The following is a 13,966-nucleotide window of genomic DNA, read 5'->3' as shown; positions in this document are numbered from 1 at the left end:
CCCCGCCCCACCATGCGCCCAGGCGGAAACAGGAAGCTGTGTCAAAAGGAAGCTTTGGGCAAGCAGCACCGCTTGCACAATTACAGTTCCCGTTGCCTATCTTACCCACGTTGCTTGTTTGTCTTACTTTCCGTTGATGGGGGGGGGCCTGCGTTGCCGATTGGAATGGGGCCCGTGTTGCCGATTGGGGGTCCCGCATTGCCGATCGATGCTGGAGGGGTCCATCGCCATTTGGAAAAACCAATGTTGATGCCCTCCTTCATTGGGCCCTCCTGAACATTTCGGGCCCTAGGCACATGCCTATTTGGCCTATTGATTAATTCTGCCTTGGGCGGGGGGTGTCCCAGGGTCAGCGGGTGGGAGGGCTCAGGAGGGGCCGATCAGGGGCTCGGGGGGTGGTCATGGGGGTGTGTGTCATGTGAAGGAGGGCCTGGGATCCCTCCTGCCAGTATCTTAGTGGGGGTGGGGGGTGGAGGTTTCACCAGGGCAGGAGGGATTGGACTGCCTCCTGCCCAGATGGTATCGTGGAGGTTGGGGTTTCGCCAGGGCAGGAGGGGTTGGGCTCCTTCCTGCCCAAACCAATCGCGGGGCTGCGTCGGGGCAGGAGGGCTTGGGCTCCCTCCTGCCCGATCTTGTAGGAGGGGCCGGGGGGGGTGGATCACGGCAGGAGAGATTGGCTATCTCTCCTGCCGCGATCGTTGCTGGGGGGGGGAGGGGGTGTGAATTCTGTAACCGGTGTTGTTTTTGATAGATACCGGTTACAAAATCCAGTTTTTAGGCGAAGGACTGGCTTCTCCTTCGCCTAAAAAGCCTGGTGTTGGGCGTTTGGGACTTAGGCTGTTTTTTGGTTGGTAATGTGTCTTAAGTGTAGATGTAGTGGTGGTCTGGGCATTTAAACAGCTGAACATAGAGTTGGGCCATTTTTAAAAAAAAACTAATTTTGGACTTTTTTGAGAATAAGACATTTTCTCTGCTTCTACTTTCAGCATTTAGGGCCCAGGCCAAAAGGGGACTTAGATGGGTTTTTTTGATTATGCCCCTCCACGAGCATAAATTTATGCATAAGATCTGTGCCTAAATTTTAGTCAAGTTAAAAAAGGGGGCATGGAAATGGGTAGGTCATAGGCTGATCAGGGTCGTTCCTTTAAATTATGTGTGCAGTTATAGAATAATGACATCTGCGCAAAGTTTAGATGTGGGCATTTGCACCACATTTTCATTGGTGCATATAGCCGCACCTAAAGTTAGGCATGGTTGTAGTTTATTAGCAATTGTTAGACCAGCTGGCTGCTCAGATCTTGGTGGTTTACAATAAAATGGATGGATCATGCCACCAAGTCATCCACCATCTCATGGCAACACACACAGTGAGGCATCCACCCTGTGATGTTTCACAGCAGAGTACAGGAATGGTTTGCCATTGCCTTCTCCCGTGCAGTATGCGGCTCCGCTATGTCACTGCTGCCCAAAATAGGACCCTCAGACTTCTGTACAGCACCTGGTATTCTTATAATAAAATAAATAAATACAAATATAAAAGGTAGAAAAGATCTCCAGTATAATGAAAGGAAAGGACATCCATACCAAAATAACCACAACAGAAGGTAAACATCTAGTACAGGGGTGCCCAATACGTCGATCGCAATCGACCGGTAGATCGGGAAGGCAACGCGAGTTGATCGCGGAGCCCTTCCCGGGCTCCGTGATAGACTCGTGTTGCCGTCCTGATCTACCGGGCCGATCAGCCTCCCTCTCCCCGATGTCCCCCCCCCCCTCCTTGCAGAAGCATCGGACCGATCAGCATTCCGCTGCCCAACATCAATTCTGACATTGGAGATGAAGTTCTGGGCCAGCCAATCACTCAAGCCACTGAGGAGAAAGAGAGTTTAACACACTATGAACTAGATTTTGTAAACTGTCTGGATTCTTTAAATTGTGGCCAAATTTGGGTGCTAAATATGTACAGTGTTATTCTATAAACAATGCTCCAAATTTGGTGCAGTTTATAGAATGGCACATAGTGCTGAGCTGGGCGTGAGGATTTGCACTAACTGAAACCTGGCATAAATCCTCACAAGCAAATTAGGTATGGATTCTCCGCATTCTATAATACTCTGTGTATCTTTAGTAAATGCCCATGACCCACCCATGGCCACAATCCCTTTCAGTTGTGCACTAAAATAGCACTTTGCACACATAAATCCTAAATAGAGACAATTAACTGCAATAATTAGTGGTTAACACCCAATTATTAATAGTTAAAAGCTCATTACTCATTTAAATTGCAAATGCAAATTGGGTGTGCTCCCAAATTTGCACATGCAATTTTGGGTGCCATATATGGAATCCGGGGATATACATACGTAGATAACACAGAAGTAATCAGTTTTGACAAGGACGTTAATGAGAGACTCTGAAATGACTCCATTGCTTCAACCTCCTCCATCCACTCTACTCTCTACTTGTTTATTAGGATTTATTTTACCACCTTTTTTAAGGAATTCACTCAAGGCAATATACAGCAAGAATAAGTCAAACATAAGCAATAAGACTATTACAGGAGTAAAAATATTCAAATTACAATCAAAATATGGCATAGTATGCTACATTACAATGTTGACTCCCAAATCGGTGATATATTATTCAAATTAGTTTGTATATATTTTTTCTAGGGGCAGCCTTGACAAAACAATAGGCGAAACATGTTGGCATGGCAGCAGTAGTACCTTATGTACAAAAAACACAAGCTAAGTAAAATGTATTGAAAAATTATCATAAAAAGGATAAAAATGATTTATTAAAACAAAGAAAAATAGAGAGCCAATGAAGAGTGAACTCATAAAGCTTAGAGTAATGAAATTCTTGAACTTTAAGTGGTGTTGCTGAGGCTCTATTGTGAATGCTGGATAGCTGATGCATATTTAAGAAGTTTACTGTATGCATTGATAATATGGATAAGTGATAAATTATCCTGCAAGTAATAGTATGCTTGATTTAAGTAAATTTGTTCATTTTCAGTGGCACTTAACTGGTTAGTGCTGCTGAAAATGGCCATTTAACGCCAAACGTCAAGCTGACTATGTTAGGGTATTCCATGGGTCTAGTCCAGCTATGTCCCGATATCCAGACCTGACCAGCCAGATTTAGCAGATAAATAAGACCACATAAACAGCTGTCCTACCATTATCCAGTAACCCAGGCCAGTTAAGTCCAAATATTAACTTAACTAATCATGCACTAGTTGGCTTAAAAAACAAAAACAAAACAACAAATATTCAATTCCAAAGCCTGGACAGGACCTGGAATTGAATTTCAGGGTAAGAAAATGCTGTCTGCTGCTGGCTGAATATCAGGGGGATTGTTTTTACCAGACACTGCCTTTTGGTTCGTAAATGAGTATTTGGGAGGTGTGGGAGATGGAAGTAAACCATGGTCACTGCTAATGCAATATTATGACTTTTTTCACCTTCATTATGTCTTACCTTCTCCTGGAGATGTAGGTTATTTCGCAAGTATTCCTTAACTTCTTCATCTGTATCTTTCTATGGAAACCAGAAATGATTTATCAGCAAACCTGCAGCAGTAAAGATGATTCTAGTGTCTAGAAATGTGAAATGCAATAGCGTGCTTATAGTTATACATCACTTGTGCCCGTTAATGTACAGAAAAAACAGCATTTATCTGTGTAGCTGGAAGCAAATTGACAGCACTATTTTGTAAGGATGCATTTAAATGGCATACATGAGGTTTCTGGATCTCTGAGCATACTTTGTATATTGAAAACACTTTATACCAGGGGTGTCTAACCTGCGGCCTAAGGGCCGCATGCAGCACCCTTGAAGTATTTTGTGCGGCCCCGGTCAAGGGCGATACAGTGTTTTCCTCTGCTGGCCCTGGGTGTTTACCGTCTTGCTGGTGTCCTCTTCTGTCTTGCTGCAGCGTTTGCGCGGCCACAGAAATTTTTTTTTCGGCCAATGCGGCCCAGGGAAGCCAAAAGATTGGACACCCCTGCTTTATACAGCTTCAAAATAGTAGGAGAGGTAATTTTGATTTTTGGATTCATTGCATCTTTTGAGAGGTGACACAACTATGATATTATTTTCATTCTTAAAGCCTAACCGCTCAGATCTTGGAATTTGATATCTGACCTTGTTCTGCTACACATCCTGCAGTTCTTGAGGCTGCTGGGGATTTTTTGCTTTTTGGGCATTAGAAGGAAAATAACCAATCTAACCACAAACACTTTTTTTTTGTCTGATGTGCCAATAGAAACACAAGTTGCAGCAGTGCAAAATAATTAAGAATATTTTTAAAATACTTAAACCCTACCCCATCGTTATGAGGATGAATCATGAAACTGAGGCAACCCAATGTGAAAAATTCTAAAGACACACGTGGTTTGAAAAGGATCATGAAGCTGAGAAATCATGTCTGGGGGTACACTGAGTTAAAAATGGGAACTGAGATGGCCCTGTGTGAAAGTGCTGGTATGGGACGTCTCACATGTGCTTTTAGACAGCTCTAAAGCTCTGCTTACATTTCTCGAGCTTGGGTTCCACTGAATGACAGCACAATTTGTGGGAAAAATGATAATTTGCTTATCCTTGGAGAACAGAGATTATAAATCCAGAACTCAAGTTATTTCACAGTATGCATAAATAAATGGTTTGTGATTACTACTGAAAAGTACAGTAAACAAATTTTAGACTACTTTCATTTGGAAGAAAGGAGGGTTTTACATACAATGCAGAGAGATAGGTTCTGGCATTTTTTCCCCATCTAGGAAAGAGATATAGCAAGCTAACTTGTTGTGACCCTGTGTTAAAGAAGCTTTACTTACCAGGCTGTATCTGATCTTAGCAAGGGAAATCAATTCCTGATCCCCAGGTGTGCACATATTCAGGCCAATGGGAAGCATCTTCTTGAGTGCTGCCACAATCAGAGAAGTCTGGATGGAGTACAGGTCCCCTCGCCTCTTGATTCTTTTCCTCTCTTGGTCCTGTCCACCAGACTAGATACAGAAAAGCATCATGGAATAAATGAAGATATCATCCTTTTAGGCATAGGTCTATGAGCTAAAAAGCCCTAAATCCTAGCATAGGGAACAAAATTAAAAAAAAGAAAAGAAAAGGGCCTGGGTCACATTTTAAAAACCTTATAATAGAACTAAACATCCCACCTTAAAGGAAAACAGAAAGCTAGGTCCTCACAGGGAGAGATTTTTCTTTGTTGGTGTAAAACCTAACAGGCATATAGGAGGGAGAAAGAATGCATAAAAATCTTATGGATCCTGGAAAGCCAATTCCTGAAGAGGCTATAACTGCAAGTACAATATTTCAGAGACTAGGCTGAACCACAGCTGAGGGAATAAGCCATAACTGGCTTGATATGGTTTTAATTTGCACCTTTTCAGGAGCAGATCAAGGCTTGTTACAATCGGGTTGGGCCCATGTGCCTCAGGCCCCGCCCCCAGGAGGGACCTAAGGCTCCCGGGCCTATTCTGATTGGCCCAGGCGCCTTAGGCCCCACCAGTAGGCGGAGCTTTGGGACGGATGGGCCAATCCGGCCTCATTCCGTCGTTGGCTGCCTGCCGGACAGGCGGGTTTGGCTCCCGTCTGTCCGGCCAACTACAGAAAGGTACGGGGAAGGGGGTTGGGGGTGTCGTGGGGGTCGGCCAGGGGGGTCGCGGGTTGGCTGGGGGGGCGGTCGGAGGTTCTTGGGGGGGGGGGCGGTCGTTGGGGGGGGGGGGGGGTTGCGTCGAGGGCAGGAGGGCCGGGGATCCCTCCTGCCCGTAATGTAGTGCAGGGTGGGGTTAGGGGGTCGCCGTGGCCAGGAGGACTTGGGCTCCCTCCTGGCCCGATATTGTCGGGGAGTTGGGGAATCGGCGGGGCAAGAGGGCTTGGGCTCCCTTTTGCCCCGATCGTGTCGGGGAGTCGGGGGGGCAAGAGGGCTTGAGCTCCCTTTTGCCCCGATCGTGTCGGGGAGTTGGGGGGGCAAGAGGGAGCCAGGCGGAGAGAGGGCAGTTAAGCGCAGTGCCTGCGCGGAAGGATGCAGCTCGGGCGACTTCGTTGTGTGAAACGAAGTTCGTTGTACGAATCAAGACATAAAGTTCGTTGTGCGCAGCGTGCGCTGTGCGAGGCGTCCGTTGTGTGAGGCACCACTGTACTATCAAAGACAGAGAGTGAGTGACACAGTAGAAGGGGAGCAAGTGTCTTGGCATAAAATGTGATTTAAGAAGTTATGTAATGAAAGCATCTTTAAACAAAAATGTCTTAAGATTGGATTTAAAGTTTGTCAGGTTGTCTTCTTTCCTAAGGTAATGGGGAAGGGCGTTCCATAAGCTGGAAGACGGTTTTCCGGGCAGTATCATAGAATATGTGGTAAATCGAGGGGACTGAAAGAAGATTTTCTCGGGACGAAAGAAGTGATCTTGAGGGGGAATATTTGATTCATGTTATTTTTATTTTTAAAATTTCTATACCGTTTCAAACTAAACGATTTACATAATTTACATACATAATTTTTTTTAAGTTCAATCAAGATTTTATTGTAGTTTACAAAAGCAAAAATCATAAACATGTGACACTCGGTAATGAAGCACAATTATGTTAATCATCGTAACATCAACATGGTAATACAAACAATACTATTGAAAGTCCATTATACTCTAATGAGCATCAAATGTGAAGTAATAACAAACAACTCAAGTAAATAAGGTAGGAGCAAAAATCTAAGAAAGGGACCAGGGAAGTGAAAACCTACAAAGCAAAGTAAACTAGGAAGAGAAAAATTGATGGTCCAACGGTATGCATTATACATAAATGAGAATTAATTACTACACCACTGTTTGCTGAATCTGACCTCGGTAATAGCTAACCTAATACACTTCTCCCTCAATATTCACAGGGGTTAGGGGCGCAGCTAGCCTGCGAATGTTGAAAATTCACGAATAACTTTTTTGGCCGGCTCTGACCCACCCCCACCTCCCTCCTGCTTCTCCTCCCCCTCCCCCCCCCCTCCGGCATCCCGGACCTTACCTGCTGGGCTAGCAGGCTTTCGGGGCAGGAGCAATCTTCCTACGCTCCTGCCCCGTGCAGGTCACCGAGACAAAATGGCCACTAGATTACCAAGTAAGGTCCAGGAAAGGTCCGGAATGTAGCGTTTCTTGTATAAAAAAAGAAATCACGAATAACCGAATCCGCGGATACTGAAACCGTGGATTCAGAAGGAGAGGTGTAGATGGCTATATTCAGTAGCATGGACTTAACCAAAGAGGTCACTGAATATCTGGCTAACTTTAACTACATTGAATGCTGCTGAACATTACCCCATTCTGACCTACCTTTGACATCTTGCTTTTGCTCTCTCCAGTGAGAAATGCCAGATTATTGATCTCATTTTGAATCACAAAGTTTTGCTCTTCTCGTTTAAAATTCTACAACCAATGAGAAAAGAGAAGAGAAAGCAATTGTTTGGTTTGTTTCAAAGACATGAATAAATAACTGCAACGGGATCTACAGGAAATGAGTTAGTCCTTACATGAGATTTGCACCACAGGATAAAGATCTCAGCCACCATGCGGAAGAGTTCATCTGAATCACTATTAGGTTTCTTTAGCCAGTCTGACCTGCAGACAATAAGCAAGATGTAGTGAATAAACCTTTCTTTGGGGGAAAGGCTGTAAGGTCTTCATTCATTACTTTGTTCTCCAGACTCAGCCTTAACTGGTGTCTCATGGAAAACATCACCAGTACCTGATGCTGAACTTTGCTCTTAGCATCCTACTACAACAGGAAACATCATTGGTAGCTCTTAAGCAGGGCTACTCAAATGGTGGCTCATGGTCCATAGTCTAGATCAGGGGTCAGCAACCTTTTTAAAGCAAAGAACCATTTTATCCTAAATGTCTGACCCACAATTTACAAAGAGCTGCAATGGGTAGAGAAGAGGGTATGAGATATTCCAAGTCTCTCACTCTCTTCCCTCCCCAAGGTGGTAATGTCTGAGGATCTTAAGGTGACAAAGCAGTGTGACAAGGCAGTAGCCAGGAGAATGCTAGGCTGTATAGAGAAAGGCATAACCAGCAGAAGAAAGGAGGTGTTGATGCCCCTATACAGGTTGTTGGTGAGGCTTCACTTGAAATATTGTGTTCAGTTTTGGAGGCCGTACCTGGCCAAGGATATAAAAAGAAGGGGTCCAAAGGAAAGCGACAAAAATGATAGGAGGTTTGCACCAAAAGAAGTACAAGAGGAGACTAGAAGACCCCAACATGTATACTCTCAAAAAGTTTGCAGCACAGTAGACACATAAATCATGCAAAACACATGGGACTGTTTGAAAGATACTTATATTTTCACTGGGAATATGGCAAACGGAACCTCTAAGTGAACAACTTAAAAGGCTTTTACTGTGAAAATTACCAAGAGATAGGAAAAAGCCTCAGATCCCCTCCTCCACCAAACCAACTGCTAAGGTTGTAAACAAGGGGAGGCTAAGCGGAGTAAACTTAAATCACTGGCATAAAAAACCTCCTCGTTTACTGTTTCACTTGGATAAGAAATTGGGTGAGCTTAAGAGCACATTGGACCCTGGGGTTTTTGATACACAATTAGGTGACATAAAGAAAAAAATTAGTAGCTTTAGTGCAGGGTTACAAAAATATAAAATTCAAAAATTCAAACGCGATGAAGCCGACTTTGCCAAAGGGCTGATTTATCCATGGATGAATTTTCAAACTCAATCCACAGATCCAGATTTTGCACAGACAGACAGATCCGATGGAAGTTCTCTGTCTACTTCAGATGAGGATTTTTTACAAGGAAGAAGACGACAGAATAAACAGAGCAAGCAGTATCGACAAGGACGCGGCCGCCAGCTGAATCGGAATCAACAACAATACTGACCGAACACTCGATTCCAGAGGGGCCAAATGACCAACCAGAGAGTTTAGTCATTAATTTGTCCAACTATACGTTAACATCAGCAGATATAAGTGTTCTGTCTAAAGGGTTAACTTTTGTTCCTGTTCAACCTCTACAGCCTCTTCGTTTATGAAAGGATTTAGAAAAGTTTTTCCACAAACTACATCTATAAAATTTCTCTTCTCTCATTCTTGTCCATCTTCTGAATCTTCTACATTTCGGAAACCATCACGTTGGCTTCCACCTATTGCCCCTAGTCCCCACCTGGCAACTTTTAAAGATATGGTTCTGCAAGATGTACAACGGTTTAGTAATCATACACCATTTCAGCCCTTTAATTGCTTTAAGAATGAATATACAGCCTTGGAAGGCCTACGTTCCAGTTCTTTGATCAGAATTTGCCGTGCCGATAAAGGCGGTGCAGTAGTAGTATTGAATATGTCATACTATGACAATGAAATCCATAGACAATTAGATATTCATACAGACTACATAGAATTAAGTTCTGATCCTACTCTAGATCTTAGAGATATAATTAGAGAGTTGACATCCTCAGCTTTGTTGAGCGGATATATCACCAAGCAAGAATATAAATTTTTAATGAAGATAACCCCAGAGTACCTGTGTTTTACATCCTGTCTACAATACATAAATCGTTACATCATCCCTCTGGTCATCTCATCATGTCCAGCAACGGCTCTATTCTCGAGCCTTTGCCGTGTTTTGTTGATCACTTTCTCCAACCTTTGGTTCTTACAGGTTTTTCATATTTAAGAGATTCTACACATTTTCAATCAAGACTTAGTGAAATAACTGACTTACACACTGTCACATTTTTAGTAACTTTTGATGTCAAATCTCTATACACAACAATACCACAGGCTGAGGCCATTTCTATCATCAATGGATTTTTGGATGCTACTGCCAAAGATAGGAAAGTACCTACAACATTTAACATACAATTGTTAGCCTTGGCAATGCAAAAAAACTATTTACGATATGGGAAAAAGTTTTTTCATCAATTTTCAGGTGTTGCAATGGGGGCCACTATGGCCCCATCGGTAGCTAATTTATTTATGCAGGATTTTGAAAATCTATGGATCACTCTGGATCATATATAAAATTGTGGCTCTGTTTTATTGATGATATTTTTATGGCCTGGTCGGGTACTTATGAAACTCTTATTGAATTCTATAACTGGCTCAGTGCACGACACCATAAAATACAGTTTGATATAAATGTTCATCCTAATAAGATATCTTTTTTAGATGTCTCCCTTAATAGACAGGGCCAAGAATTAGTGACCACTGTTTTCCGCAAAAGTACTGATAGAAATATATTTTTTGGATTTTTCAAGTAACCATCCTTTGTCACTTAAACAAAGTTTACCTACTTCTCAGTTCCTGCATTTTAGACACATTTGTTCTACTTCTGGGGAATTTCGAAGACAAAGTAAAGGTCTCTCTCAGCGCCTACGTGATCGAGGTTATCCTCAACAAATCCTTAGGAAGGCTTATAAACGGGCTAAACATGTTGATCGGGACCTATTATTAATGCCTAGAGAACATTCCTCAGACTTGCAAGCTGTCACATGTATACTTGAATTTTCACCAGCAATAAAGCGAGTAGATCGGTCATTACGTCATCATTGGGACATTTTAAGCAGTGATCCCGCTTTTACTGACTGTCATCTCCAAATGGCCTATTCGAGACAAAAAAAATTAAGGAGCTGTTGAGTCCCTCTGATTGTTTTGCCCGTAGACAACATCATCAGTCTTCAGGTAGTCACTTTAATTGCCACACTTGTCAAGTATGCGCCATTACTCTTAAACTATCTGAAAGAGTTATACACCCGTTTACGGGCAGGATATTCCCCATTTGGTTTGACAGCACCTGTTTAATGGACTTTTTGGTATATTTAATAATATGTCCTTGTCCAAAGATATATGTGGGCCAGACTTCACGGTCCCTTAAAGTAAGGATTACTGAACACAAAAGCTGCCTGAATACCACCAAAGTGCAAGCACTCAATGTTGCCTGGAAAACAATCATACCTTCCAAGACCTGAGGTGCTGTGTAGTGGATCATATTCCTGTGAGTCATTTGAATAGACAACGATTACTCCTGCGGAGATAATTATTTTGGATTTTTACTTTGCAGACTGAAGAACCTGGGGGGTTAAACTCCAGAACAGAATGGCATTATCTGTTGTAATTTGAAGTTACTGCTGAATTTTGTGATTACATCTTGAGATTACATCATGTTCAGCTGTATCCAATCACAGTTGAAACTAGAGTGTAGAGGTTAAATAGGCGGGGCGTCTTCCATTTTCTGCGTTTGAGGAGCTGCCATGTTTTAACCCGGAGCTCCAGTGAAAGTACATCGGGGCTTGCTTTTGTCAAAGGAGGAGGAAAAGATTTTCCATTGAATCTAAGTAATTTAAGTATTCTTCTTATGTATTTTAGGATTAACCAAAAGACCTCAATGACTTGATCAGCTGAACTTTTGACATTTAGGCTCAAACAATGAAACTTGTTGGATGAAAGCATGCAAGTCACAGATCAGAGGAAGTGTCACCAAGCTTTTTCCACCTTCTTCACCTATAAGATGGGCTCTGCTTCTGTCACAATGTGACCAGTAATTCGAAAGAGTGGTGTCTCTTCATTGACAGCTCATCCAAGAGCATCAAAGCCATGCTGCTCCATAATGGGAACAAGTACCCATCTCTTCCACTGGTTTACTCAGTGCACCTCAAAGAGGATTACAACAGCAGCAAGACCATACTAGGTGCCTTGAAGTATGATGAGAACAGCTGGGAGGTCATCGGAGACTTCAAAATGGTGGCATTCCTAATGAGTCTCCAAGGTGATTTTACCAAATTTCCCTGCTATCTCTACCTTTGAGACAGCAGGGACACAAAGGCACATTACAAAAGGTGGGACTGACCACAGTGAACTGAGTTCTTTGTGGGAAGGAAAAATGTAAAATGGGAACCACTGGAAGATGCTGATGCTACCACTGCACATCAAATTAGGCCTAATGGAACAATTTGTCAGAGCTCTGGATATGAAATCAGCAGCCTTCAAGCACCTTCAAGACAGCTCCCCTAATCTGTCTGAGGCAAAGGTGAAAGCTGGTGTCTTCATTGGGCCACAGATATAGAAGATCCTGGAGTACAAGAAATTTCCCAAGAAGCTAACTGGGCAGGAGAAAGCAGCTTGGAATAGCTCTGTCACAGTGGTTCAGGCCAAAAACTATGTAGAGTTGGGTGAGAATCTAGTGAAGAATTACAGTAAAATGGGCTGTAGGATGTCTCTCAAAGTCTATGTCCTTGATGCTCATCTTGAGACATTAAAGGAGAACATGGGAGGAGGAGCAAGGTGAGCCCTTCTACCAGGATACACACGACTTCAAATACCGCTACCAAGGGCAATATAATGATAACATAATGGGAGACTATGACTAGGGACTGATTCATGAAATTGACTAGGATCGGAGCATCAATGATATCTGTGGCTGGCGTACAATTATGGAATGCCTTGCCTGGTATCCTGCGGTTTTGTATGAGGAGGATGAATTTTAAGAAAATGCTGAAAACTCAATTGTTTGCTAATGCCTTCTTATGCTATGATGTATTTCAGTTGAAAATCGCCTTCTAGAATTTTTTTTTCTGACATTGAAGTATGATTTAAAGCTTGTTTGTATTTCTGAATTGATCGAATTTGTGCTCTATCTCTATTATAACAGGGATGATTAACGATGTTGTCTTGATATGTCTATATCAGTGGTTCCCAACCCTGTCCTGGAGGAACACCAGGCCAATTGGGTTTTCAGGCTAGCCCTAATGAATATGCATGAAGCAAATTTGCATGCCTATCACTTCCATCATATGCAAATCTCTCTCATGCATATTCATTAGGGTAGCCTGAAAACCCGATTGGCCTGGGGTTCCTCCAGGACAGGGTTGGGAATCACTGGTCTATATTATACGTGATAATCAGAGGGAAACAAGATTCTATGTATGTCATATGGAAACTGCATAGTTGTATGCGGTATATACATTTTTAAAATACATATACCGTATTTTCGCGGATATAACGCGCGCGTTATACGTGATTTTACGTACCGCGCATACCCCTCGCGCGTTATATGCCTGAGCGCGGTATACAAAAGTTTTTAAACATAGTTCCCACCCCGCCCGACGCCCGATTCACCCCCCCAGCAGGACCGCTCGCACCCCCACCCCGAACGACCGCTCGCACGCGCTCCCACCCGCACCCGCATCCACGATCGGAGCAAGAGGGAGCCCAAGCCCTCTTGCCCGGCCGACTCCCCGACGTCCGATACATCCCCCCCCCCGGCAGGACCACTCGCACCCTCACCCCGAAGGACCGCCGACTCCCCAACAATATCGGGCCAGGAGGGAGCCCAAACCCTCCTGGCCACGGCGACCCCCTAACCCCACCCCGCACTACATTACGGGCAGGAGGGATCCCAGGCCCTCCTGCCCTCGACGCAAACCCCCTCCCCCCAACGACCGCCCCCCCCCAAGAACCTCCGCCCGTCCCCCAGCCGACCCGCGACCCCCCTGGCCGACCCCCACGACACCCCCACCCGCCTTCCCCGTACTTTGTGTAGTTGGGCCAGAAGGGAGCCCAAACCCTCCTGGCCACGGCGACCCCCTAACCCCACCCCGCACTACATTACGGGCAGGAGGGATCCCAGGCCCTCCTGCCCTCGACGCAAACCCCCCTCCCTCCAACGACCGCCCCCCCCCCCCAAGAACCTCCGACCGACCCGCGACCCCCCTGGCCGACCCCCCCACCCCCCTTCCCCGTACCTTTGGAAGTTGGCCGGACAGACGGGAGCCAAACCCGCCTGTCCGGCAGGCAGCCAACGAAGGAATGAGGCCGGATTGGCCCATCCGTCCTAAAGCTCCGCCTACTGGTGGGGCCTAAGGCGCGTGGGCCAATCAGAATAGGCCCTGGAGCCTTAGGTCCCACCTGGGGGCGCGGCCTGAGGCACATGGGCCAAACCCGACCATG

General features: G+C 44.4%; 1 protein-coding gene across 2 annotated transcripts in view; it reads right to left on the bottom strand.

The window, feature by feature from the left end:
* Positions 1-13,966, bottom strand: part of RYR3 (ryanodine receptor 3) — a 693,107-nt gene that overhangs the window by 178,980 nt on the left and 500,161 nt on the right. For both annotated transcript variants that reach the window (XM_033952387.1, XM_033952388.1), the window contains exons 68-71: positions 7,540-7,627; positions 7,343-7,435; positions 4,841-5,011; positions 3,483-3,542 (exon numbers count right to left, since the gene is read on the bottom strand). In XM_033952387.1, coding sequence (XP_033808278.1) covers positions 3,483-3,542; positions 4,841-5,011; positions 7,343-7,435; positions 7,540-7,627 — 412 coding nt within the window. The remainder of the gene's footprint in view (positions 1-3,482; positions 3,543-4,840; positions 5,012-7,342; positions 7,436-7,539; positions 7,628-13,966) is intronic.

This window comes from Geotrypetes seraphini, chromosome 7 (assembly GCF_902459505.1).
Source record: "Geotrypetes seraphini chromosome 7, aGeoSer1.1, whole genome shotgun sequence".
Lineage (NCBI taxonomy): Eukaryota > Metazoa > Chordata > Amphibia > Gymnophiona > Dermophiidae > Geotrypetes > Geotrypetes seraphini.
The sequence above is the reverse complement of the archived record's forward strand: the minus strand, read 5'-3'. Positions and strand labels throughout refer to the sequence as shown.